This window comes from Kockiozyma suomiensis, assembly GCF_038497685.1.
Source record: "Kockiozyma suomiensis strain NRRL Y-17356 unplaced genomic scaffold V2V93scaffold_1, whole genome shotgun sequence".
In the NCBI taxonomy this organism is placed as follows: Eukaryota; Fungi; Ascomycota; class Lipomycetes; order Lipomycetales; family Lipomycetaceae; genus Kockiozyma; species Kockiozyma suomiensis.
In genome coordinates this window covers 1,457,092-1,481,517 of record NW_027117664.1, presented here as the reverse complement: position 1 = coordinate 1,481,517, position 24,426 = coordinate 1,457,092, and the positions used below count along the sequence as shown (strand labels likewise).

The window sequence follows — 24,426 nt, the reverse complement described above, 5'->3', positions numbered from 1 at the left end:
AATTTCGAGCGGAGAATGGGCTGGCATCGAGTCGGTAAAAGGCAGGAGTCTGGAACAGTACCGAGGCCTCTGTGCATTGTGTAATAGCAGCACACGAAGGACGGGGAAGCTTGAGGCTTCTGTAAGATACTATTCTCACATTCTGATTGTTGATGTCAATATTTGTTGTAGTAACCATGTCTTAAAATTGCATTTATTCCTGAAAAAACTCTTGACCTAACCCCATGTGAGCGCAGATGAGCCGCACATCTTTGTAGCAGATATATTTCGTAACTGATGATAGCGTTCACATTTAAAGCTGAAGTTTTCTTCGTCGTAAAGTTTAGCACTTCATCGCCTTTTCAGTATTTGATTAGTTACTTTTCTGTTTGTGCTGCACTTTATACTAATGTATCGAAATTTGATAAAACACAATCAAAACTATACAGTCGTGCTTCTTCTACAGCATATCAAGACTAGGAACAACTAGGACGCCGCAAATAAAAGGGCTAGGGTATCATCAGCGGGTATCCGGCGGGCGCGCGACGAGTTTTCGCGGGCCGACGTCTTTCTCTTTCTCGTTCGACCTCTACTTTTCTCCTCCTTCTCTAGCTTTCTAGGCATTTTCTTTGCCTCAGATTGACATTTTATCTCTTAGTCTATCTAGCTGTCGGTTTTGCGAGTAGGCAGCAGCTTCTCTTTGTTGCCCTCGTCGTCCGTACTCGTTATCTCCGGTAGGTACTATTTCCACGAGAAAGCTGCCTTTCCCTACGTATGTCCATCTTTCTCTCTCCGAAAAGTAGAGTTCTAACACGAAATTGTCAATAGATTTGCCACCATAGACGCTATTAGTTATCCTTGTTGGTTGCTCTAGGCAAATTCTACACTACAGATATGTTTGTCAAGTTAAAAGCATTCGCGGCATCTTTTTGGGCTGCCTGGAAGAAAATGACATGGCGCGATTATCTAAACATGGCAATCGACCAATGGTTCCTCATATTTCTCGGTATTGCAATTCTCATAGCATATCTTGTACCTAACCTAGGTCGGAAAGGTGGCTGGATAGCCGCGCAGTACTCCGTCGTCTATGTCTGTCCAGCTCTTATTTTCTTCATCTCAGGCTTAACTATGAACACCAAAGTTTTTCTGAAGTCTGCGGCGTTATATAGGATTCATATTGTAGCACAGGTTATGTCCTATTTATTTACCAGCTGCCTGTTTTTCGTTTTTGCATACGCAGCCTTAAAAGCAGACGATCCGCATATTAACCTGGCTGTTATTGGTGGCTTCATTCTCCTCGGTTGTACCCCCACAACTATTGGTTCTAACGTTGTTTTCACTCGAAACGCTCATGGAAACCATGCTGCTACTCTTGTTGAAGTCACGATCGGTATATATCTCAAGGTATAAAATGTTGTTAAAGTGAATTTGTGTCTAACTTCTAGTGCAGCCAATCTACTTTCCCCCGTTCTGTCACCCGCCCTAATCAGCATGTATATGACCTCAGACGACAAATGGGGTGAACTGAGGCCTGAAAGTGGCAGCGGAGGTTACAATTCTCTTTATCGCTCAGTTTTCAAGCAACTCGGCCTCACCGTTTTTGTTCCTCTCTTTGTGGGACAGGTCATTCGCTTTTTCTTTGAGAAACAAGTAAACTGGTTCGCATTGAAATTCAAAATTAACAAGTTCTCGTCAGTCTTTTTGATTTTGATCATGTGGAGCACTTTCTCTTCCTGTTTTCACACCGGTGCTTTCGCCGAGTCTACACCTCAGACAACAGCTCTCGTGCTGATGCAAAATATGGGATTATATTGGCTATTCTTATTCGCCACTCTTCTCGTCACTCGTGGCTCGCACAAATTACGCTTCAAAAATAAATATCTTGACGCTTGCGTTGGTTTTTTCCGCTTCAACAAGCGGGACACCATCGCGATCTGTTATGTTGTACCGGCCAAGACTCCTGCGCTTGGAGTCCCCTTGATTAATGCATTGTACAATAGCAATGCAAGTATATCTGACCAGACGAAGCAAATGATGCAGATTCCGATCATTCTGTATCAAATAGAACAGCTGTGTTTTTCATCTTTGTCTGTATCAGTGTTTAGAAGATGGGTGGCAGACGAAGAAGAAGAAGTGAGACTGGAAGCAGAGGAAAAGCAAAGGCAAAAAGAGCTGGAAGAAAAAGCAAACGAGTTAGAGAATGGCGAATCGTCAAATGCAGTTTCGAGTGATGTTACTCGCAGTAGTGGGCAGGAAGACGATATAACAGCTCTCGTTGGCTCTCCCAGTGCTGCCGACATGAAGGAAGGTGATTTGGAAAAATTAAACTATCGTCACGTTCGATAGATTTTTTCTTGTGCATTCTATTGTTGCTTTTTATTTCATTTTGTTTCATTTTGTGATTTTAGCTTGGTAGCTTGGGCTCTTGCATGTTTATATACATCTCTATTTTATCGTTGGCGCTGGGATTGTCTTTCTTTTCTTTTGTCTTAATGTTCGGCTGTTTCGTATCTCGTATCAGCTTTGGCGTCAAGCCGGCATATGCATTAAAAATACTTGGCATTTGTTTAAATTTATTTACTCAATACATATTATGAGTCAATTCAATTGGTCAAACATCCTATATCTCGAGTAAATAAAATGTCAATTAACTATTATTCAAGTTGTAAAAAAGAAAAATGCTGTCAAAGTCATGCCCGTGAATCGAGCAAATCTGGTTGCAGCTTCAGTTATTACTAGTTACGGAAAAATATCAACAATACATTTATTGAACTGCCTCTAATTTTCACTTTCATCATCTTCGTTATCATCCAAGTCAAGTTCAAACTCAAGCCCAATCTCCATTATTCTTCACATCATCGATCTTTCCCACCCTAGCCAAGTCGGATCAAATCATATACTATACAGCAGCATCGAGGATACAGCAATTGCATACCGATCTTCTTCCACCGTCTCCGGTTATCCCTGCTTTGCCTATGCTCGCCGGCATGCGACAGCGACAGGCCAATCTTCTCATATTCTCGGCTCTTTGGTCACAGCATTCAAAGAATTAGGGGTCTGGGCTAGGTCGGTCAAATACTACCCAGAAACGCGTAGAAAACGCGTCAATTCAATAAAAATGCAAAAGATATTCACCTATATGAGTAAAACAGAGGCGGGAAGACATTGTTTACTTGCGTAATTCACAGACTGACGCGTGAAGACTGGCTCGCACAAGCAACACGCTCATAATGCATCACCTCTCCACGGACTAGGCTATCACCCAAATATTCCTCTCTTACCGCTATGTTACTACCTTGATGTAATTCTTTGCCCCTTGGTATTTCCAAATTTCGGTAAAAAGCTCTTTTTGATCAGCTGTCATAGTCCTGTTTGATGCATGTTCAGGGTTATAGATCAATTGAGAAGCATATACATGTCTTGAATTATATAACTTGACTACTCTTAGTCTAAAGCATGTATCGTATCGCATGTGTTCCATAAGTACACATTCACACAGGAATTATAATAACCAGTCACTTGCTTTATAGGGATAGATAGAAGAGCGGAAACTAGCACAATGACAATGTAAGGAGACCTAAACTGCTGTACTGCCAAGACAAAGCGGCAGTATTCTAGATAGGAAAGGCGGTCGCTGATATACTACATAGAGGTACCGTCTTGCTGATATTTGTGCAACAAAGCGGTTGATGCTTCCGGGAAGAATCTAAATAAACTGCCACATATCTGCAGCTGCTGTTATTGCCTTTGGTAGCAGCATCGCAGGTACACGCAAGCCTAAAGAACATTTGAGCGAAAATTACTGATTTCAAAGACTCAACGACGAGATGCGGAGAAAAGTAAAGCCTGTGTTCAATGTTTTCTTTCCAGTGTTAGTGTTACGGGTTGTGTGCTTTCGCAAAGCTTGAGAAATTAGACAAGTGATGGTTGCATCCGTCTTTTCCGTACTGTCTCGACGATAACGTGGTTAGATAGATTGCAAGTATGAATGCAATCTGTATAGCTACGAGTTGCACAGTAAGTCGGTTCAAGAATGGATATTGAGACTGTCTCAGAACTCCCAACCGCGTGCACTATCAGATCCACGAGAATAAATTTACTTACAACTTAAAAACTCAGAATCGCGAGCAGCAACAGCGTCTTCTTCTGGGACCAGTATTATATATCCGCTCACTTTATAAAATTGGCAGTGGCGCTGCGAGGATATGAGTTAAAAAGACATCAATGAACGTCACAGCGCAGGCTACCACTGACCTTATTAGCAAGACGGCGTCATCATCCGACAATCTCACAGACTCGACCAGTTCTCCAAAGAAAAGTAACAATCCAAATCAATACGTCGGAGCCGCGACTGCCGGTACTCGGGCATTTTTGTCGCAGCTTGTAGCGCTATATGCTCGAGTGCCTGTGAAACTATTTCGACCTACCCGGGTTGACTATCTACTTGTTCCTCGAGCTGTGAATCCCGCAATAGCATCAAGTTTGCCATATAGCTTTAAGACGCATTCGTCATTTGCTCTTTTGAAACATGCTTGGAGTGAGTATGGAATTAGATTCTTCAGAGATCAAGGTGATACAGCAATATTATTCGTCCTATACTCGAGCCTATACTGATTTGCTATTAGTTCTGCCGCCCTTACTTGCAAACTCGTTGGTTGGCGTCGTGCTCTATACATCGTATCTTGCAGCCTTGCCTGTATTCCGTCGAGAAGAGAACAAAGATCCAGATAGACTCGAATTCAGACAGACTTTTTTGGCCGGAGGCTTTGCTGGTTGTATGCAGTCTTTAGCTGCCGCCCCAATAGACGCCATATTTCACAGGTTTTCAGTTTCTGAGTTGCTGACTCCAGGAGATGGACAGCTAGAGAAACAGCATATGTCACTGTGGCGCTATAGTTTCCAGAAATTGCAATCTATTGGGCTTCGCGGAGTTATGGCAGGGTTTTCTCTATCTCTAGTTAAAGAGTCTGCAAGCTTCGCAATGTTTTTCTCTACATTTGAGGCATTCAAGCAGTGGAGCTACAAACAAATCGTTGAGGGCGGCGGTGCACCGGTACCGAGGTATGCGGATGCAAAGAGAGGTGCTACGGTAAGCTCGGAACAGACAGTCGAGAGCATTCGTGACAAGCCATCTGCAGCTATATACCCGGCCACGGTACTTGGTGCCGGAGCAGCTGCAACGATTGCACTACAAGGTGTGCAGTATCCTCTAAATCGACTGCAGGATATTCATTTGACGAGACTTGAAACGTTCGATTTCAGTACGTTGTATGAGCAGGCGCAGGGCGCAGGGGCGGCAGGGGATGCACGACGCGTCAGCGGGCGCGAGCTTGCGCGAATATACTTGACATCCTATCGACTCACGTTTGCTGAGGCGAGACATATGAAAGAGCGAAATGGTGGTGGAAGAACGTCGTGGCCGCGATGGCTTTATCGGGGTTTTGTGCGGCACACGCTGAGCGCGGTACCGTCGAGCAGCGTAGGCCTGTTTGTGTTTGAAATTATGCGAATCCGGTATATAGAGAATACCGAAGGCATGGATGTGACTCTGGATGCGTAACATTGGTCTGAATATAGTGTAAATATATAACATATTTCCAAACGAGCTTGCGTAATGAAAATGAATTCTATTCGAGAAGCTATTGACCTTTTGCCGGAAACGGTTACCCCAATCCTGTACTGCGGTGCGGCTGAGGCTATGGATCCAGTTTGGGCATCCATTGTTTGACTATTTGAGACCAGCAGCACTTGTCTCCGAAGACAGATAAATGTCGACGCCAGACGCGCGCCCTCCCGTGCTCAGCGTGCAGACATCTCCGCCATCCGCACAAGGACGAGTCAGAGCCCGCTCTATTGAATCCCCGACTTTTTACCGCGACCTCACTCCGCTGCCCTCACCCATCGTCGGCCCTCCTCGCACTCCATCGTCTCACCGTCTCGGGCCCCCTCCCCTACCCCAGCCATCATCTTCAGTACCTTCTACGCGAAAGCCATACGGCGAACTCACTCAGTCACTTCCAGACCCCCTCCATCGCGAGCTCACCCGTGCACTCTCCGTCCGCGATCCGACTCTTGAGCTATTCGAGGCCTACGAGCACCGTTCCCTTAGGAAGCTCAAGTGGAAAGAAGTCCGTCTGCTCGGCAAGGGGTCATTTTCTCGCGTTGTTCTTGCAGCCCTTATTTTTCCCTCTCTCTCTTCTGATGATGACGATGAGTCCGAAGACTTTTCCGGCAAGGAGCTCGTCGCAGTCAAGATTGTAGAGCTCGCTGGCGCCGGGGGCGTATCTCGAGAGCGCATCGAGAGCTCTCTTAAGCGCGAAGTTGACATTTTAAAAGTAAGCTTTTTGATTCTGTGTTGATGACTCTGATTACTCACTGATCTGATGTAGGATCTTGACCACCCCTGTCTCATCCATCTCGTCGCCTTCAACCTCGACCAGGCTCGCGCCCTCATTGTCTTGCCCTACTGTCTCGGCGGCGACCTATTCGACCTTGCCACTTCTCCGGATCGGAATAAGATTCTCCGTCCCTCGGTTGTCCGCAGACTATTTGCTGAGGTTGTCTCAGCCGTACTTTATCTCCACACTCATAACATCGTGCACCGTGATCTCAAACTTGAAAACGTGCTACTCAATGTGCCTCAAGATACTGTGATAGACTCGATAACCAAAAATAAATCTCTCACGACGCTCACAGACTTTGGACTGTCACGGCATATTGATCCAGAGAAGCCAATGTTAACAACCCGCTGCGGTTCTGAAGACTACGCCCCACCAGAGCTCATCATGGGACAACCATACGACGGCCGTCAAACTGATGCTTGGGCTTTGGGAGTTTTATTGTATGCTTTGGTTGAAGGCAGATTTCCATTTGATGGACCACCTGCTACCGTTTCTCCTGACGGCTCAATTATCACGCCTGGCGGCAGCAGCGGGAATCGTCGGAGCAGCGCCAGAAGTCGTGTCAAGCACCGTATAGCCAGAATCGAATGGGGTTGGGTGAGATTGCTGCGAGAGTCCTCATTGAATGGAGAGGAATACCAATCAAGCACATCTATCGGCACATCGGCTAGTACATCTACTGCTACTACCGAAGATGGAGAGAACTGGAAGAGTGCAAAAGAGGTTGTCGAGAAATGCTTACAGCGGCGAGAAACCAGGGCAACTGTGTCAGAAATCGCAGATTCTGACTACATAAAGGGAGCTTTGAAGGGTGTTGATCTATGCCGATGACCCGCTTCTTCTGGCTGATTTTTTCTCTTTCACATATCTCCATTCTTGTGTCAACAGAAGGTAGCGAGACAGTTTGCCATGAATTCGATTACGCTACAGACAGGTATCGGCGTGGTAGGGGACGTGTATGACTATTTAACTGAGGGAATCTAAACTACATATACATTTATATATCAAGGGAGTTTTGACTATCGAAGAATATCTTTTAAATTTTTACAATCGTCTAGAATTTACAGCATATGTCAAAACTATATACTTAGACACACCGCCTAATATTAATTGTAAAACTGATAGTTGAATATATCGCGTCTAAAAAGATCAAAAGTTAGCAGCTGCTAGCATGTCTTTTCTTGAATCGGGATCGCAATAAACTCTGAGTAATCGCGTAATTTTGGCCCTCATCCACAAGCCTATCACATGAAGAAAGAATCCTGAGTGAATAGAATGAAAATATTTGAACAATTCATAAAAGCTACCTGATAACTGTTTGCCAGTTGGCTCATACGGATTCTTTCGAAATCATCATAGTTTAATATTTGCTTTCTCGAGTTCTATTAGAAACTTAATAGCATACCTTATTCATCGTTTCTTTTTCCGAATCATAGAGCTCTGTAATGACGCTTTTAGAATCTGGTCCGTTGCTTTTTCGTACGGCTTATTTCCTTTCACGGTCTTCGACTTGATTTCCGTATTTGCTTTCCGAAGCAAAATAGGATGAGAACCAATATACTTGCCGTTCATCTCTTTAAATGCCCGAAAATAATCGTCTGGATCCTTGAATGCAACAAACCCGTATCCTTTCGTCTTTCCTGAGGATTTCTCGCGAATAACTTTCGCTTTAGATACTGAAGGGTACTTTTGAAATGCTTTCAGCATTGCGTCATCGGCGACATCGCCGCCCAAATTTCCTACAAATAGCCTAAAATGTGATGGATCCCACTCCAGAAGTGTAGGATCCTCCCATTTTCGGCCGCCACCCTCACGAATGACTGTTATTCGTTTGCCGTCTGCTCCCACCTCATAGAGCTGTTTAGACTGCACATGAGAAACCCCACTGCTTACCCCACCAACTGCAGATGTTGAAGACCCTAGGGAGGCTTTTTTCATATGCTCAGGAATATAAGCCATCTGTTGCTGCGCGATGTTGGCTTGATCGGCAACATTTTGTGGCTTTCCGACTGTAGGACTTCCCAGTGTTGTCGCCGGTGAAGCAGCAGCGCTAAAAGGTCGTGAGCTACCAAATCCCGTTCCTGCATTGCGTGATGTAGCGCCTATAGTTGCAAATGACTTCTGGAAGCCTGATCTAGAGGCAGTAGCAGCAGTAGCAGCAGTTGGTCTAGGAGAAGCAATAGGAGGACTCGAGATCGTAGTCGGCGGACGTGAGATCACCGGCGCAGCCGAGTAAGTTGATGTTGCGGGCCTCGCGACTTGTCGCGGTTTAAAGGCGAGAGGTGCCGCAGTTCCTGGAGCATTTTTGCTTGGTTCGGGAAATTTACTATTGAAGTTTGACATTGTGGTGGCTGCGAGTGCCGAACAAAGGCTATGGAAAAGTTATACTTATATTGTGCAACTGGTTAGGGTTTTTAGAATATAACCACCGCTCTTGATATATCACGAAAATTCTACATAATCGATTCATGCACGATAGCCAAGTCTCAGCTCGCGAAAAATTTCTCATGCTACGTATAACTGCAAACTTCCCATACAAATGTAAGCTCCCGAGCGCCAACACACAGTAATAAATCGCAAAAACCTCATCAGAAAAAAATCGTATGAGCAACACAAACTCGTTCCATATTTCAATCAATCATACATGAACTTTTCATCACCAACTACTCTCCCATGATCCACACTCCAAGTGAAATAGTAGATTAAAACGGCTGACGGCTGACCAATAAAGAAACTAAGCCAAAAAATGCAATTTCCGAGCATGCCTGCCCAGGGACGGCGGATCTTTTCCAACGGCGCAGTAACCTGGATTAATGGGATTTGAAGCAGCATCAAAACGAAAGCCACTCTAGATTCAAGCGTTAGCAAAATTCAAGTTTAATCATAAAAATGATTTCATACCCATTGATATTATGAGTCGGTACGCCAACAATCATTTCGTGGAGAACCGCACTGACAAAGAAGACCATAACACTAGCAGTAGCAGGCTTCCACCCTCGTCTTACTAGCGGAATATAAACATGCCGCCGAAAGTAATTTGTGACTGGCTTATTCCACAGCCGCCAATAATCACCGACTGATTGTGAGTTCCACCAATCGTCGTAAAACTCGCGGTCACCGAATCGCATAACTTCAGCCAGAGCATTCAGGCCTGACTGGAATACGCAAAAAAATCCAATAAGCCAAATAGCCATACTGATAGATGCGAGCTTAAACAGGCGCTCCAATATACCAACCAATTGAAGATTATGAATATGCGCCAGGCTGTTCTCAAGTGTAGGAACTGCATATTGAGCTGATAGGAACAACACCAGAAGCAAGCACGATACCAATTCGATGACTCGCTTTGCAAAAAATATTGGTCTTAATGATGGAGAACGAGGATAGACTGGTTGGTAAACAAGAGTTGGCGCCCACCAGAAATAAGTTAAGTTCCCTATGCTGAGATTATCAGGATACTTTGCAGATTTATAAATTTCGGGAATGTTCTTAGCAGATATCAACAATGATTCACGAAGGTCACGGTTCGTCAAGGCGTAAGAGGCAACTTTCAAACACACAATGACTATTTTAAACGTTAGTTTTTCGCTAACTTTAGTAAAATTAGAAATATAACTGACCAGCGTGCAATTCACAAGCAGTTCCAATCAACGGATTCTCTAAACGCGTATATACCATGACAGTTGTGAACCAAAGACAAGCTAGTGCATTAACTGAGTGCAATAGTACAATTAATCGCCACATGTATTTAGGCTTTGGTCTCAGCATAGCAATACTATTCGATATATTTGCTCTAGAAGATAATGAAACAGATGATCTCCTGTCATTTGCATCTTTCTGCCTTGCTTTGAGATGTGAAACGTAATTCACAGTCGGAATAGCTACGAGCCGTTCAATAACCAGTGCAACAAAAAGATGGAGAGGAATGGATGCAGTCAGCATTATACCCCACGCCAAGTCTGATTTAGAGATGCCGAGATGTCGGATACTAATAAGTACGCCATACTACAGTCGTGTTAGCTAAAAAATAGAAAAAAAGAAAGGGTATTACCTTGGAGTAGTTTTCAATTATTAGTCGCAAATTGCTAATAACTGCTCATCTATTAGCTAATGCAAACTTATCTCCTCGCATATAGTAATACATACCTAGAACAATCATAGCTAAATTTTTGAATCCCACAAAGCTTGGAGTAGGTGTTGTGGATTCGCGCGAAAGTATACTTCCTTTACTAACGGAATGAATTGGATATATATGGCTGAAATGTGGTTGGTCCTGATCTGTTGAGGAGTCTTTTTCTGTAGATTTCAACTTTGCAGAAAGATCTGAATACGACAAATCCCGAAGTCTTTTGCGTTGTGTCATTCCATCCGCAGAAGCTACCGCGTCGACGCTTGTGACCTTAGTCGACATAGTGGGGCACTGATTCTTCTACAGATTATACACTAAGATCTGCAGATATGGCAAGCGCGAGTTCAATACTATATTCCGAACTGATCAATCCGATTGCATAATTGTTGATTAGGAACGGGAATGGGCAAATGAAATAGTAGACTGTATTTCAGGACTTGATAAATAGCTGCGACGATCGAGATCTGTACAGGACACGCGTTGGGAGCAAAGTGAAGGAAGTCACAGACAGCGGCAATTAAACTGAACGACAATAGTCTCAACAAAGTACTGGAATACAATGAAACTGTTTCTGCAGTTTCATCAATTTTTGAAGCAAACCCTTTCCGGAGAATTGCTAATTGTAGAGAGGAGAATAAAGCTTTTTGTTCGAAAAACCAGAGATTATTGTTAAAAGTCTGGTGTGCTCCCCGCCTCAGAGATAGTCAGCCGAGGATGCGGCGCGTCCCACACAACTTTCAGCAGAACTACTATATTACAAATGTTCAAAACATCATCATCATTATGATAAAATTATACATTATATTACAGTGGAATTAGCCAGAATTGAACAGCTTCTGCTGCCCTTTCTCGACTTTTGCGCTCTTCTTCTGTTGGCCCCCGCTACTAGTAGCCTTGCGTTTACTGGCTTGCCCCTTCACATTCGTATTATCGTCCTCTTCCTGCATCTGGCGCATTAAATTCTGCGCATAATGCCAATCGTGATGTTCTTCCACATCTGCAATACTCACAATGGTGTGACAAACTTCGCAAATGAAAGTGCTCTCAACACTTTGAGGCGTATCGGGTGGCGGTTCAGATGAATTCCGATCAGATGACCCTAGAAACGCGGCAATCCCTTTCTTTTTTGATGGACTTTCCTTGTCATTCGTAGTCGTTCGCTGCCGTGATAGTTTCTCTGGACCGCTACCTCTAATCAAAAAACTGTCTATCGCCTGATTTTTAGCGACAGATGAATCAAAGCCACTGACACCTAAACTCAAATGTAACATCGGGTACATGGATTTTTCCTTTTCCTTTTCAATATGCTTGTAAAGAGTTAAAGCGGTAGTAAGCAGCGTCTCTGATAAAGTAGCTAATGTGCAAGGTGGTAGAGGTAGCTGCCGAGAGTGAGAAACTTGTTTTGCATGTCTGCTGTGAATCACTAGGGTCTTGGGTAAGCGCACACCGCCAGAATCTGTAGCAGTATTTGCAAATTCGACTATCCGGCTCGCGATATCGGCCACAAAAGTGTGAAGCCAGGGAACTGCTTCTTCAGTGGAATGAATAGAAGGCCGAAAGTTTTTAGCCGACATCATCGATTTGCTTTCTGGTCGAGCTATTTTGACTTCTGCAAAGTCCCGCCCGCGAAGTATATCATATAACCAGCTTCCCGTTTCGTCGCCTAAAACCCGAACAAGTTCAGCTTTCGAGATCTCGAGTAAAAACGGAACGGAAGCTTCCGCAGGAACATTAAAATGTTGAGAAATCGAATCACCGAGTTTGCCGCCCAGTCCCCGAAACTTTGCAAAATTGAGCGGCGCCAAAAATCTAGAGACGGCACCCACGCGTAGGACAGTCTGTTTGTTGGGTTTTTCGTAGCCACTGCATAGCTTTGCAAGAACTTTGTTAGTAGATATACCAGCTGAGCAAGTGAATTTTAATGTTTGCAGAACTTTGGATCGAATTTCGTGAATTGTTCGGCTAGCATGCATCATACAAACTTCATCCCAGTCTACCGGCCGATCTCCATCTCGAGCCTCTCGATCTTCCGGTTCGTCTTGTAAAGGAAGCAAGTTGCCCTGCCAGCTAAGATCTCTAGCTTTAAGGTTAGGTAGCGGCATGAGGTCTGATAGCTGATCGTTCTCACGCTTAAGTTCGATAAGACCTTGCAGCTTTGGATAAGTCTCGAGAACGCCATAATAGAGCATTTTCGAGAGGTCAAGAAAGCCTTCATCGATTCCTGCATACTCGACTCTATCGCAAAATTCATACAGAATCTTAAAAATACTCTCGCTTTGATGTCGATAGGGATCAAGCGAGACTTTGTGAGTTGCAACGTCCGGATGGTCATGGTATTTATACTCGCTGTCACCTTGCTTCCAGGTAGCTACATGAGCACAGACCAGATCGGGACACTTCTTTTTGGCCTCCGCTATATCTTCATGACGCTTGATACCATACTTACGAGCAGCGCTAGAAAGGTAATGTTAGAAAGAGAGTTAGGCCACAATCCAAAAAAGAACAAGGAGTCAGACTAATTGACAGCGATGAGACCCTGCCACTGTTGGCAAGCAAGCGGAGTTTCTGGATCTAGGCCAAGTCGGACTGTTTCACATTGAGCCTAAAGAATGTAATTAGCGCAGTTGAACAGGAAAGTCGCCAGAAAGGATGAAAAGAAGTACGAACGTAGAACGCGTCTAGGTCGATGTGAGCGATGACGCGTAAGGGCGATGAGACAGAGAAGCGCTGGAGAGAGTCGAGATGTGCAAAGGAGAAGTCTGCAGATCAGGTTAGAAGGACCGAAGGCGATGAGGACTATCAGGAAAGTAAACATACTGCTTTTCATGGCCATATCGACGCCAGCGGAGGACGCGGATCAGGCTCAGCTCATTTTTAGCTGGTTGGAACCGACCCCGCACGTGCGGTTCGGACGTGGGTTCGATCTAGTACTGCGACCGCCTATAAATATCAAGCAAGTTAATGGCGTAGATATTTGTAGATATGCAAGTGTCATCAAAGATACCGGAAGACGCATTATCTTATCCAGATACACTGTGGAATGCAAAACATCCAAATTCATTATTCTTTCCTTTGTCGCTGAATGCCTTCCTCTTTCTCTCTCATCCACGCCGCACAGCGAGCGCACCGCTTCCCCGGCTTGGCCATGTTCTCGACCCTTTCGCGCTTCCCGCCGCCAACTCTTGCCCAAGAAGATGCATTTATCGAGCAGCAGACTGCTCTACTTGAAGCCGACTGGGCTTCTGCCCGCTACAGCGGCATTTTGCGCCCGTACTCGGCCCGCGATGTCGTCGTCAAGCGCGGCACATTAGGTCTGCCGGCACCCTACCCTTCCTCCGTCCAGGCGGACAAGCTCTTTGCTCTCTTCTCGGAACGTGCCAAACAGAAACTTCCGGTGCACACAATGGGCGCTATTGACCCTGTACAAATGACACAGATGGCCGAAAATCAGGAGGTCCTTTACGTGTCTGGTTGGGCATGCTCGTCCGTACTTACGACTACGAACGAGGTATCGCCTGATCTCGGAGACTATCCGTATGACACTGTACCTAACCAGGTCGACCGCCTTTTCAGAGCTCAGCAGCTTCACGACCGTCGTGCCTGGGACGAGTGGCTATCTCTGTCCACCGAGGACCGTGCAGCTCGGGTGAGCAGCGGCACGGGTCGCATAGATTATCTGCGCCCTATCATTGCTGATGCTGACACAGGACACGGCGGACTTTCAGCCGTCATGAAACTTGCAAAATTATTTGCAGAGAGTGGTGCCGCGGCGATTCACATGGAAGATCAGTTGCACGGTGGAAAGAAATGTGGGCATCTTGCCGGCAAGGTTGTCGTGCCTCCATCGACTCATATCGCCCGCCTGATTGCTACGCGCATGCAGTGGGACATTATGGGATCTCGTAACCTTATCATTGCTCGTACAGATGCTGAATCGGCAAAACTTTTGTCGTCTTCAGTCGACCCGAGCGACCATGAATTCATTCTTGGAGTAACTGAACGAGTCAAGCCGCTAGCACAGGTCCTCGCCGAGGCTGAGCAGAGTGGCATTTCATCTTCTGAATTGACTACTCTTGAGAGCGAGTGGATGGCAGGCGCAACGTTATCTACATTTGACGAAGGTGTGTATTCTATTTTTCTTGCTGGTATCCAGTTACTCTTTCATGGAACCGACTAACCGGATGCGAAATGGTAGCGGTAAGCGAGAGTCTGAGAAAAATGGGCAAGTCGGATCAAATTGAAGCCTACAAAGCCGAAGCAAAAGGCCTGTCGAATTTTGATGCCCGTGCGGTAGCAAACAAATACGTCGGCCACGATATCTTTTTCGACTGGGATGCACCGCGCACACGCGAAGGTCATTACCACGTTCGCGATGGTCTTAATCCTGCATTGAAACGCGCACTCGCATACGCTCCTTATGCCGATATGCTGTGGATTGAAACCAAGGGTCCGAATGTGAAGCAGGCGCGCGAGCTAGCGGCCGCTGTGCATGCTCAATATCCTGGGAAGTGGCTAGTTTATAACCTTAGTCCGTCATTCAACTGGAGTGCACACGGGTTCTCAGATGTGGATTTGAAGGATTTTGTATGGGAATTAGCTAAGAGTGGGTTTGTGCTTCAGCTGATTTCTTTGGCGGGTCTCCACAGTGGTGCAGCGGTAACTTGTGAGCTCTCGCGACGTTTCCGGACGGACGGTATGAAGGCATATGTAGAGTTGATCCAGCGTCGGGAGAAGGAGCTCAAATGCGATGTGCTGACGCATCAGAAGTGGTCAGGGGCAAATTATATTGACGGGATTTTGCAAAATGTGCAGGGCGGAAGTGCGAGCACGAGCAGCGTCGGTCACGACTCAACTGAGCATAGTTTTTAGAGCGCATAGGTACGGTCATTTAGTAGCGGTGGTATAACAAAATGATAATATAACTTTAAGATTCGCGTCTATATATCTATGCATATAGTTATTATTTGGATGTGCCCTCCGCGCCCTTACGAACCTCTTTGAGGAAAGCGAGGAGATTTTCGCGGAGCTTGTTTGCGAGCGGGTTGTCGCCAGGAGGAGGCTGCGAGGAAAGAAGGTAGGTCAGCAAGGGCGACGAAGGAAAGTGAAGAGAAGATCATCAAAGCACATACAAGCTGGTCCAGAAGATATTCTGCCTCCTCAATAGTAAGAATTATAGGGCCTCTGTTCATGGTGAAGCTGGAAAAGAAAGGGAGTAGATGAGCAGTATCTACACAGAAAGGAAAGATATCCACTGACATGTGCGGCTCGCTTCTTGCGCCAAGCAAGTGACGAATGACTTACTAAGCGACAATTTACGACTTGCTTGGTTCAGTTCAGGCTTGTACTTCTATTTCTTAAGTTTACTCCTTTTGTCAGTGTTGCGGGGTCACGGGCGGACCTCCGCCGGGCCGACCTCCGCCGGGCCGACCATGGCTCCTTCGCTTTGTAAATAGATGCCCTCTGATCTACCTTCTTCTCATCACTGATACATCCCCGTATCAGCTTACGCTGCCGATCTACTCCTTCTCCGTTGACCATGCTTACTGCAGCGCGCCTTATCCGTACTACCTTCTCCAAGCCGATCACTGCCTCTCGTGTCTTCACCCCATACATGTCTACTGCCAGCCCTTCCCGCTCCATTATGACTGACAATGTCCGTCCGGAGCCTGATAGAGTCCTCCAGGACATTGCAGATTACGTTCACTCCTACAAAATCGACTCTCCTGTTGCAATCGAAACAGCTCGGCTCTGTCTACTAGACACCCTTGGTTGCGGTCTCGAAGCTCTCAAATATGACGCCTGTTCGCGTCTAATTGGACCAGTCGTTCCCGGAACCGTCGTTCCCGCTGGTACCCGCGTACCTGGCACTCCGCACCAGCTTGATCCCGTTCGAGGCGCGTTCGCAATTGGATCAGCTATTCGTTGGCTCGATTACAACGACTGCTGGCTTGCAGCTGAGTGGGGTCACCCATCTGACAATCTCGGTGGTATATTGGCTGTCACGGATTGGCTTTCGCGCTCTTACAAACACAACGGCTTGGCAACTGTTCCCTTTGCCCGTCAGTTTAAGATCAAAGATGTTCTCGAGGCAATGATCAAAGCGCATGAGATTCAAGGGAACCTTGCAATTAAGAACTCCTTTAATGCTGTTGGCCTGGATCATGTAGTTCTTGTCAAGGTAGCCACAGCCGCTGTCGTCTCAGAGCTAATTGGGCTTTCGCGCGACCAGACTGTCGATGCCATATCACAGGCTTGGGTTGATGGCCAGTCTCTTCGTACCTACCGTCATGCGCCCAATACTGGGTCTCGCAAGTCTTGGGCTGCCGGAGATGCTGGATCGCGAGCTGTAAATCTTGTTTTGATGGTTCAGAAAGGCGAATCTGGTCTGCCGTCAGTGCTCACTGCACCTACTTGGGGATTTTACGATGTTCTTTTTGACGGTCATCCTTTCAAATTCCAGCGTCCGTATGGATCTTATGTGATGGAAAACGTCCTTTTCAAAATCTCGTTTCCAGCAGAATTCCACGCGCAAACTGCAGTCGAAGCTGCCCTGACGTTGCATGGAAAAATTATAGCAAAGGGCAAATCCTACAAGGACATTGCTTCTGTCGAAATCCGGACACAGGAATCCGGTAACCGCATTATTAACAAGAGCGGTCCTCTCTACAACTATGCCGACCGCGATCATTGCATCCAGTATATGGTCGCCGTCCCCCTCATTTATGGCCGTCTCACGGCTGACGACTACTCTGACTCAGTCGCTGCTGATCCTGCAATTGACAATCTCAGGGCTAAAATGACTTGCTCTGAAGACGAGACGTTTACTGCCGACTACCATGATCCCACTAAGCGCTTCATTGGTAATGCTTTAAAAATTAAACTTACAGATGGCTCTGTGCTCGAGGAAGAGGTTCACTACCCAATCGGACATCGTCTGCGACGCGAGGAAGGAACGCCTGTATTGCTTGACAAGTTTGAGCGGCACCTTCGTGGCAGATTTGAAAACTCTCAGGTTCTGGCCATTTTAGACAAATCCGGCAAAGATGTGCTGGACCTGGATGTTGACGAATATGTTGATCTCTATGTTAAAGAATAGAATATGTAGCGCAAATGTCATGATGCCTATCGCTGTTTATTTTTAACATCATATAGAAACCTTTTATTGAAAAAATTACAAACAATTTGATTCTACACTTTATAATTTGCCTCGTCGAGCTCTGAGGTAAGAAAGAGTCTGTTGAACTCCGCCCGTTTTCACAAACGCATCTTCAAGCCTCAGCGCCAGATCAATATCACCCGCAATCCTGATACGACCAGTAGTCACGCCCTTTAGCCCAGTGAGTCCTCCGGTGATATACTTAACAAGATCGCGGTCATCGAGTTCAATCACGACAGTCGATAGTCGGCCCTTGCTTTTTTCTGCAAATCCTGTTGGGATCGCTTGATGATGAACTTCGGGCAGTGTGCCGCCGCCTGGAAACAAGATCGACCATTCATCAACAATCGCGCTGTCTCTTAGAATTGAAAATATAAAGAGTCCGTGCAATGAGGCCGTTTCGGACGGATTTTCTTTGAATCTCTTTGAAATTTCGGGAAACAAGATATGCGATGTCTGTTAGTAGAAACATTAGCTTAGTCAGTTTCGTAATGTTATTACTGATGCCACGTACAAGAGGTTTTTTTGATTTTTCTGGGCGCGCCTTTGCTTTGATACCGTGAGGAGACTGCATCTTTCAGAATGATGCAGGATCTAAGGAAAATAGAAATAAGCGACTTGAAGAGATTGATCAGTATTATATATGCAAAAATACATATTTTAGTTGGGCATCACCGCTGATCGCGATATTCACATGCTCAGAGATGCGGAGAACTAAATGATGTTTAAGGTTTAATATTGACTTTTCATGATCTAATTACAATATCTATTTACATAGTGCTTAGGGATGACGACTCATTTACCTGCGCCAACACAAAAAATCATACCTCAATATCTAAAAAATCAAATACTCGCACCCAATCCTGAGAAATACACAAAAACGCTTAACATGATATATAAAACCGACATAATGATTTTGGCCCCCAAAAAAAGTCTGATTAGCATCTACGCCACGAGCCACCATGAATTTACAATAATTCCCAAAAGAACAACGCTTGTAACAACTCCGGCTCCGGCTTTATCTGCTGTGGTGATTTTGCTCGTTGTCGAGGTGTCGGTATCGTTGGAGATACCGTTCGAAGATCCACCCGAGGAAGCAGTGTAAGGAGGGTCAACTGTAGTAATAAGCAGATTTTGAACCACTTCCAAAGCCGACATCTCTTGACCAAGACCCCAGGTATTATCCCAGCCCTCATTCAACCAAGTTGTACCGCAGGTAACGTTGTCAGTTCCACCAACGCAGGATTGCTCAATACCAGCAACAGTGCTGATTAAATAGTTCATGATAATGTCATTAGTATCAGGAACTAAAACGGCCGTCAGACCCATATATCTCGCAAGATAGGCCTTGAAAGATTGCTCATCCGTGTTACAGAGACTGACGGTCTCGCAAGCAACCTCATACATAATACTGGTATCAGACTGGAAAAAAACGTAGATGCTATTAAGTAGGTTCCAAGTCCGATTATACCATATTTCTTCTTGTGTATAATTGTATAGATAGGCAGATCCTGCTAAAAAGATTGCAGCGTTGTAAGACCATTGAAGGTAGTCGATTTCTGTGCAGTTTGTCGAAATGTCTGCACCATCATAAACAAAATAGTTAGTCTCATTTAGATAGCCCAAGCCAACCACCCAGTCCCACGTTTTCTCGGCCCATTCAACGTAGGAATCGTTAGAAGTGTAGCGAGCAAGACGAGCAGCACCCAGGAATAAGCCCGCATTGGATATTGTGTTTTTGTAGGTGTAGCCGTGGTTCCATTGGAAAATTTGCCACCGCAAACCACCTCCACAGTGAGCTGTATCCCAGCGATAGGCCATTGAGTCGAAGGCATTCTGTGCCAAAGCAAGCCATTGAGGATGGTCAGAGCTCGGATTGGAGAAGTTGCGTTCGCACGCGGTAAGAGCGGCAAAAAGCCAAAAGGCCTGGTCGTCGTTTCCTTCAGTTGTCGATTGATTTGCCGGAACAAAGTCGTATGAGGTGCCCGTCTGGAATAGAAGCGATGATTTTACCTGGTCGTTGTATGTCGTATCACCAGTGATAAACCAGTATCCGAGCAGAGTATCCCAGGCAGCACCGGCCTCCCACCAGTAGTATGGAGAGACGAACAACCCCGGCGTCTCGCCGGAGACGTTACCGTTATAATAAGACATCATGCCGTGTGAGAATATAAACGCAGCATGGGTGATAGATTCTAAAGTGGGAGAAGTTACGACCAAATTCTTAGTGCTGGTGATTTTTCTTTACTTACCAGAGCTATTGACGTCGATCTCGATGGCGACGGCTCGGGCGGCTGCCACAAGCAGGGCGCCTACGGGCTGGATCCGCATTGTGGTGCGATTAGCTTGTATGATCGGTAGTTAAAGAAGAATCCTTAGTTGTACCGACTTCTCATCTGGCGAGCGAACAGCATTAAAAAAAAGGATAGCAAAGCCACGATTAAGGTGCCAACGGTGGATGCTGCCAAATAGCTCAGTGTGCCTCTTGCCTAATTGGGCGCAGTGACGTATTCTCGAAATCGAAAAACTTAGTCCCTGAAACCATGCAAAGAGCTTATGTGCTTTGTCGGTGCCGAATGAGCCGCACACTAGCGTCACACCCAGTCAACCTTAGTTGTACTTTGTCACAGATTGTCTATTCGCTTCTTTTTTTCTTCCTCCTCTTCTCTTCTCATATTCCCTACGCTACAATGGCCGACTCTCCCCAACGTGCTGTTTCTACTCCCCAAACATTGCCAAGCATCCCGGATGTTGACCTCCAGCCTGGCCCGCTTGACGATTTCCTTCGCGATCTTTACAAGTCGGAGCACGTGCAAAAGGTATCGTTTCCGCAGTCATTCTTCCCTCAGCTCTCTGGCTTACCTCCCTCTTATCCTATAGTCGTATGAAGAGTTTCTCTCTCAGCTCATAGAGGCCTCGAAAGCAGGCGTGCCCCTGGACACATCGCATCCCTTCAGCCACTATTTTATTTCGTAATAGCCCCCTCTGATTGAGCATCTTGTTCTGTTACATTGATCGCTAACTACTTGCAGATCGTCGCATAACACTTATCTAACGCAAAATCAGCTCTCTGGGAGCGCTTCGGTGGATGGGTACATTAACGCGCTTCGAAGAGGAGCCCGATGTATCGAGATCGACGTCTGGAATGGCAAAAATGGCGAGCCTAAAGTCGTTCATGGCTGGACCCTCGTCGAGCCAATCGAGTTCAAAATTGTATGTAAAGAACCTCAGATTAGAAAGGTTTTCGTGAAGATTGACGCTTCTGTCATAGGTTTGCGAAGCCATCGCCGCTAATGCATTCGAGACCTCACCCTATCCTCTGCTTTTGTCTCTTGAAACTCATTGTGACTATGAGCAGCAAGGTGCAATGGCCCGCATCATGCACGAGACATTCGGTGACATGCTTCTTAGCCGCCCCTTAAATCCATTTAAAGTTCTTCCTACTCTCGAGGAGCTGAAGAATAAGATTATAATTATCGTAAGTGCGTCATTTATATTACGATCCTATGTTATCTCTGTTACTTATATTTTTCTTGAGACTGCCTCTACTTCTGAACGGGATGACGATACTGAAGGTGGCTCTCGAAACAATGATGAAGATGGCTCGGATGCCGAATCTATTAAATCAGATGTCTCCGATGCTTCCAAAGCCTCTTCAGAGAGAAATAGCGGCCCCGTTGAGCAATCTGGACAAGCTGAAAAAATCACAGATAGCTCTCCGAATCCGCATCTTGCTGCACTCGGTATATATGCTATACCCCGGCCTTTCGAAAGTTTCTTCAACAAATGTATGTTTTTTAAATTCAGTTTAAGTTCAGTCTTGTTACCGGATCTGACCTCTTCGAAGTCTCTCTTGAGTTCAATCATATCCACAATGTGTCAGAACGCATGTTTTCCAAGCTTCAAAATAAGCCACCTTCAGACATTGATGTGAAAGATCTTCCCGATGACGAAAAGCTAACTCCTCGAGCTGTGATTCTACATAATTCTACATATTTGATGAGAATCTATCCAAACGGCTATCGCTTCAATTCATCTAATCCTTATCCTCCACTTTATTGGGCATATGGAACTCAGATTGTGGCATTGAATTGGCAAAAAGTTGATAAGGCAAATATGCTAAATCAAGCCTTATTTGAGGGTACTGGTGGATATGTGCTTAAGCCCGACTCTGTCATGAACAATGGAGAACAGCTCGATACCAGTCTCAGCGACAACATCCATGAAATGACACGTAAATTCAAAGAGTCTCTTCATATGCTTCGCTCGTCAGAACGTCTTAAGCCGACTACCCATTCCAATGCAGAGCCGCAAGTAAAGAGAACTGGTACTTTAAATGTTAGAGTCATTGGTGTTCAAAATATGCCAATTCCTTCGGCAAGCTCAATTGAAGATCCGTCGGAACTGAAGCCGTATGTGAAAATTGAAATAATCCAGTCTCATGTTGAAGACAAGCGGTTAGATGACATTGGCATTCCATCCAAATCACATGTTCTCAAAGAGACTATTGGAAGATCGAAGACTCTAAGAGGACCCACTGCTGTTTGGGATTACTGTCAAAAATGTAATATTAACAGTGATTTGGCGTTCGTCCGTTTCAAGATATACCACAATGATGGTATCTTTGGGAAAAATGATCCATCTCTTTGGTGGGCATCACGGGTAGGTAATTTCAAGGAAGGTATGTATTGTTTCCCTCATCGCGTCCTTTCTTCCACACTGTGCATCTTACCAATCTCACAAAATTTTTAGGCTACTCTCTACTGCGATTATACACCATGAATGGGGCGATTGCAGATCCATCGGTCTTACTTCTTGTCCAGTTTTCTTGGTGCTAGTTTCGAGGGAAACGAAAGGGAGAGTTGATTATTCAGATTATTTGGAAATGACACTTATTTATTAGCGAGCAAGATTTTTCTGATGTCAAAAATTAACACAATTAAAGAGTGGCAATAAATGATTCATATTTTTTCTAATCATCAATACTCTTCTAAGTAGAGGTTCAAAGCAATATTCCTAGAAAATGAACGAGCCTCACTGAGAAAGTTCTGTTACTCTTAATTAGTTTGATCTGAATTTAATTATTTTCATTTAGTTCACACTAATCTATGCTCTACTTTAGTAGCGCCTCATATAGCGAGAATGCTGGAGAAGTGGGCTATATATTTTGAGCTAATATTGTTTTGTTGCTACAAAGCAGAAGAGCTACGTGCTCAATAAATAAAGAATACAAGAGCTTCTTGCTGCGCCTAAACCTCTTCCGAGACATTGATTGAAACACAATTTCCCGCACTGCATGTCAATGTGAAACCACTTTCTCCAATTTCGACAACCATTTTCTTTACCCGCTCGATGCCATGCCAAGTCACGGACATGTTGCTAAGTGTAGCAATAACATAACTCTCATAGTTGCAATTAAAACCCTGGATTTCAGCCTAAACGCGTACTGTGGCTGCGAAATTATCATTTGCTGTCCATTGCCCTATGCCATAGAATGACAGTGAGATATCACTGCTGTACGACCCTGTAGCGTGCTGTACTGTTGTATAGCACAGATCTGTATATTCTTCTAGATAATGATGTGGAGTACCTCCCAATGCATGTAAATCGATCTTGATTCCATTTGGCCCATTATCCAATCGTGTTGCTAGTTCTGTGTGACTACTATAGCTAGGTATAATGACTTTTTGGGACCGGTCGTATGATTGATAGAATGTCACCCCCAATTTCGGATCATCCATGTAAATAGATCTATATCTATACTCATTTCCACTATCATCAATATCTTCGTTTCAGCGCAATTTAGCCAGGTCGGGCTTTTTTGAATTGCCCACTCCTGTAGCATTAATCCCTTTCGCTGCCCGGAATGACACTATGGCTGCACATACTCCTCCCGGTACTTCGCTGAAAGCCTTGGCTGTTTCTGCATACTTCAATTGTTCACTATACTTTATGTTATGGTATGATACGTAAGCCCTTACCAAATAGTAGAATGTATATGGAGTTAATAGACAAGCTGCTACAGAAGCTCCATAATATTCGATTGATATTATACGATCTCTCGCCTTTTTGGCACAATAACATTTACAAAATTCCTCTCGTTTGCTAATTCTGCTTCTCTCTGACTCTAATGCCTTATTATCAGTAGAGTCAGCATGTGTGTAATTTGCTAAATAAATAATTATTATCAGATATGTCAACACCCGTAGCTTCACCATTGTGTAGACTGATGGTTAAATCAAACTTGATGACTTAGTGGATTCTAGCAAATGCTGCCTGTCAGTGGAAGAATCAGACAAAGCAAAGTTGATAAGAGTTTTAATCCATGTTGACGAGATCGCTTGTTGAGGGTTTTGTGCTAAGATTGTTAATGCTGATATTAATATAATAACTAGACACTGGGAAGCTTGGGGGATCATTATATAGACAAAATTAAAGTTAAACCTCCCCCTGAACAGCCTCGCTAAGCTTCCCTCTCGAAGTTTCCTCAGCTATTTCTCTACTACTTTTCCTGATATTGGAACACAATTTTCAACACTCCCACTTGTTCATATATCTCAATTCATTCCCATTCTCAATCTTAGGTTCTCAAATTGATCTCTAGCAATTCCTTTAGTGAATAGATCAGCAACCATATCCTTAGTGCTGCATCCAAAAATACTGATTATTCCATCATTGATTGCTTCTCTGGTGAAATGATAACAGACATCAATGTGCTTGGTTCTCTCTTGAAACTGTGGAATTTTGGCCAACTTGATTGC

The 24,426-nt window shown here is 44.9% G+C and overlaps 12 protein-coding genes across 12 annotated transcripts; 6 read left to right on the top strand and 6 right to left on the bottom strand.

Moving 5' to 3' along the window:
- The first annotated feature begins 515 nt into the window (after positions 1 to 515).
- On the top strand, positions 516 to 2,640 carry V2V93DRAFT_31954 (SBF-like CPA transporter family-domain-containing protein). Its single transcript, XM_066907280.1, has 3 exons — positions 516 to 751; positions 808 to 1,369; positions 1,430 to 2,640. Exons 2-3 carry the CDS (start codon positions 874 to 876, stop codon positions 2,323 to 2,325), a joined length of 1,392 nt encoding a protein of 463 aa, XP_066768891.1. The 5' UTR covers positions 516 to 751; positions 808 to 873; the 3' UTR covers positions 2,326 to 2,640.
- A 1,447-nt stretch (positions 2,641 to 4,087) lies between these two features.
- Positions 4,088 to 5,583, top strand: V2V93DRAFT_363424 (mitochondrial carrier domain-containing protein). The gene is made up of 2 exons (XM_066908596.1): positions 4,088 to 4,549; positions 4,605 to 5,583. Exons 1-2 carry the CDS (start codon positions 4,204 to 4,206, stop codon positions 5,537 to 5,539), a joined length of 1,281 nt encoding a protein of 426 aa, XP_066768890.1. The 5' UTR covers positions 4,088 to 4,203; the 3' UTR covers positions 5,540 to 5,583.
- A 60-nt stretch (positions 5,584 to 5,643) lies between these two features.
- Positions 5,644 to 7,501, top strand: V2V93DRAFT_31957 (kinase-like domain-containing protein). Its single transcript, XM_066907281.1, has 2 exons — positions 5,644 to 6,314; positions 6,369 to 7,501. Exons 1-2 carry the CDS (start codon positions 5,748 to 5,750, stop codon positions 7,209 to 7,211), a joined length of 1,410 nt encoding a protein of 469 aa, XP_066768889.1. The 5' UTR covers positions 5,644 to 5,747; the 3' UTR covers positions 7,212 to 7,501.
- V2V93DRAFT_363418 (uncharacterized protein) lies at positions 7,383 to 8,732 on the bottom strand. The gene has a single exon (XM_066908595.1). It carries the CDS (start codon positions 8,721 to 8,723, stop codon positions 7,791 to 7,793), a length of 933 nt encoding a protein of 310 aa, XP_066768888.1. The 5' UTR covers positions 8,724 to 8,732; the 3' UTR covers positions 7,383 to 7,790.
- Positions 8,733 to 8,868: 136 nt separating this feature from the next.
- V2V93DRAFT_31574 (MBOAT, membrane-bound O-acyltransferase family-domain-containing protein) lies at positions 8,869 to 11,229 on the bottom strand. Its single transcript, XM_066907237.1, has 5 exons — positions 10,527 to 11,229; positions 10,432 to 10,472; positions 10,001 to 10,385; positions 9,282 to 9,945; positions 8,869 to 9,228 (listed from the first exon to the last, which is right to left on the bottom strand). Exons 1-5 carry the CDS (start codon positions 10,789 to 10,791, stop codon positions 9,015 to 9,017), a joined length of 1,569 nt encoding a protein of 522 aa, XP_066768887.1. The 5' UTR covers positions 10,792 to 11,229; the 3' UTR covers positions 8,869 to 9,014.
- Position 11,230: 1 nt separating this feature from the next.
- V2V93DRAFT_31591 (uncharacterized protein) lies at positions 11,231 to 13,434 on the bottom strand. Its single transcript, XM_066907238.1, has 4 exons — positions 13,327 to 13,434; positions 13,177 to 13,268; positions 13,026 to 13,111; positions 11,231 to 12,963 (listed from the first exon to the last, which is right to left on the bottom strand). Exons 1-4 carry the CDS (start codon positions 13,340 to 13,342, stop codon positions 11,325 to 11,327), a joined length of 1,833 nt encoding a protein of 610 aa, XP_066768886.1. The 5' UTR covers positions 13,343 to 13,434; the 3' UTR covers positions 11,231 to 11,324.
- A 33-nt stretch (positions 13,435 to 13,467) lies between these two features.
- Positions 13,468 to 15,436, top strand: V2V93DRAFT_31762 (isocitrate lyase). The gene is made up of 2 exons (XM_066907247.1): positions 13,468 to 14,630; positions 14,705 to 15,436. The coding sequence occupies exons 1-2, from the start codon at positions 13,592 to 13,594 to the stop codon at positions 15,376 to 15,378; spliced, it is 1,713 nt and encodes a 570-aa protein (XP_066768885.1). The 5' UTR covers positions 13,468 to 13,591; the 3' UTR covers positions 15,379 to 15,436.
- On the bottom strand, positions 15,421 to 15,832 carry V2V93DRAFT_363410 (uncharacterized protein). The gene is made up of 2 exons (XM_066908594.1): positions 15,639 to 15,832; positions 15,421 to 15,568 (listed from the first exon to the last, which is right to left on the bottom strand). Exons 1-2 carry the CDS (start codon positions 15,765 to 15,767, stop codon positions 15,470 to 15,472), a joined length of 228 nt encoding a protein of 75 aa, XP_066768884.1. The 5' UTR covers positions 15,768 to 15,832; the 3' UTR covers positions 15,421 to 15,469.
- Positions 15,833 to 16,120: 288 nt separating this feature from the next.
- Positions 16,121 to 17,605, top strand: V2V93DRAFT_319293 (MmgE/PrpD family-domain-containing protein; the record flags this gene model as incomplete). Its single annotated transcript, XM_066907270.1, has 1 exon — positions 16,121 to 17,605. One exon carries the CDS (start codon positions 16,121 to 16,123, stop codon positions 17,603 to 17,605), a length of 1,485 nt encoding a protein of 494 aa, XP_066768883.1.
- A 35-nt stretch (positions 17,606 to 17,640) lies between these two features.
- Positions 17,641 to 18,302, bottom strand: V2V93DRAFT_363406 (uncharacterized protein). The gene is made up of 2 exons (XM_066908593.1): positions 18,180 to 18,302; positions 17,641 to 18,121 (listed from the first exon to the last, which is right to left on the bottom strand). Exons 1-2 carry the CDS (start codon positions 18,237 to 18,239, stop codon positions 17,705 to 17,707), a joined length of 477 nt encoding a protein of 158 aa, XP_066768882.1. The 5' UTR covers positions 18,240 to 18,302; the 3' UTR covers positions 17,641 to 17,704.
- A 94-nt stretch (positions 18,303 to 18,396) lies between these two features.
- Positions 18,397 to 20,169, bottom strand: V2V93DRAFT_363404 (glycoside hydrolase). The gene is made up of 2 exons (XM_066908592.1): positions 19,918 to 20,169; positions 18,397 to 19,860 (listed from the first exon to the last, which is right to left on the bottom strand). The coding sequence occupies exons 1-2, from the start codon at positions 19,994 to 19,996 to the stop codon at positions 18,611 to 18,613; spliced, it is 1,329 nt and encodes a 442-aa protein (XP_066768881.1). The 5' UTR covers positions 19,997 to 20,169; the 3' UTR covers positions 18,397 to 18,610.
- Positions 20,170 to 20,324: 155 nt separating this feature from the next.
- On the top strand, positions 20,325 to 22,912 carry V2V93DRAFT_363402 (PLC-like phosphodiesterase). Its single transcript, XM_066908591.1, has 7 exons — positions 20,325 to 20,484; positions 20,546 to 20,637; positions 20,698 to 20,878; positions 20,937 to 21,143; positions 21,204 to 21,453; positions 21,513 to 22,346; positions 22,418 to 22,912. The coding sequence occupies exons 1-7, from the start codon at positions 20,356 to 20,358 to the stop codon at positions 22,501 to 22,503; spliced, it is 1,779 nt and encodes a 592-aa protein (XP_066768880.1). The 5' UTR covers positions 20,325 to 20,355; the 3' UTR covers positions 22,504 to 22,912.
- Positions 22,913 to 24,426: the final 1,514 nt, after the last annotated feature.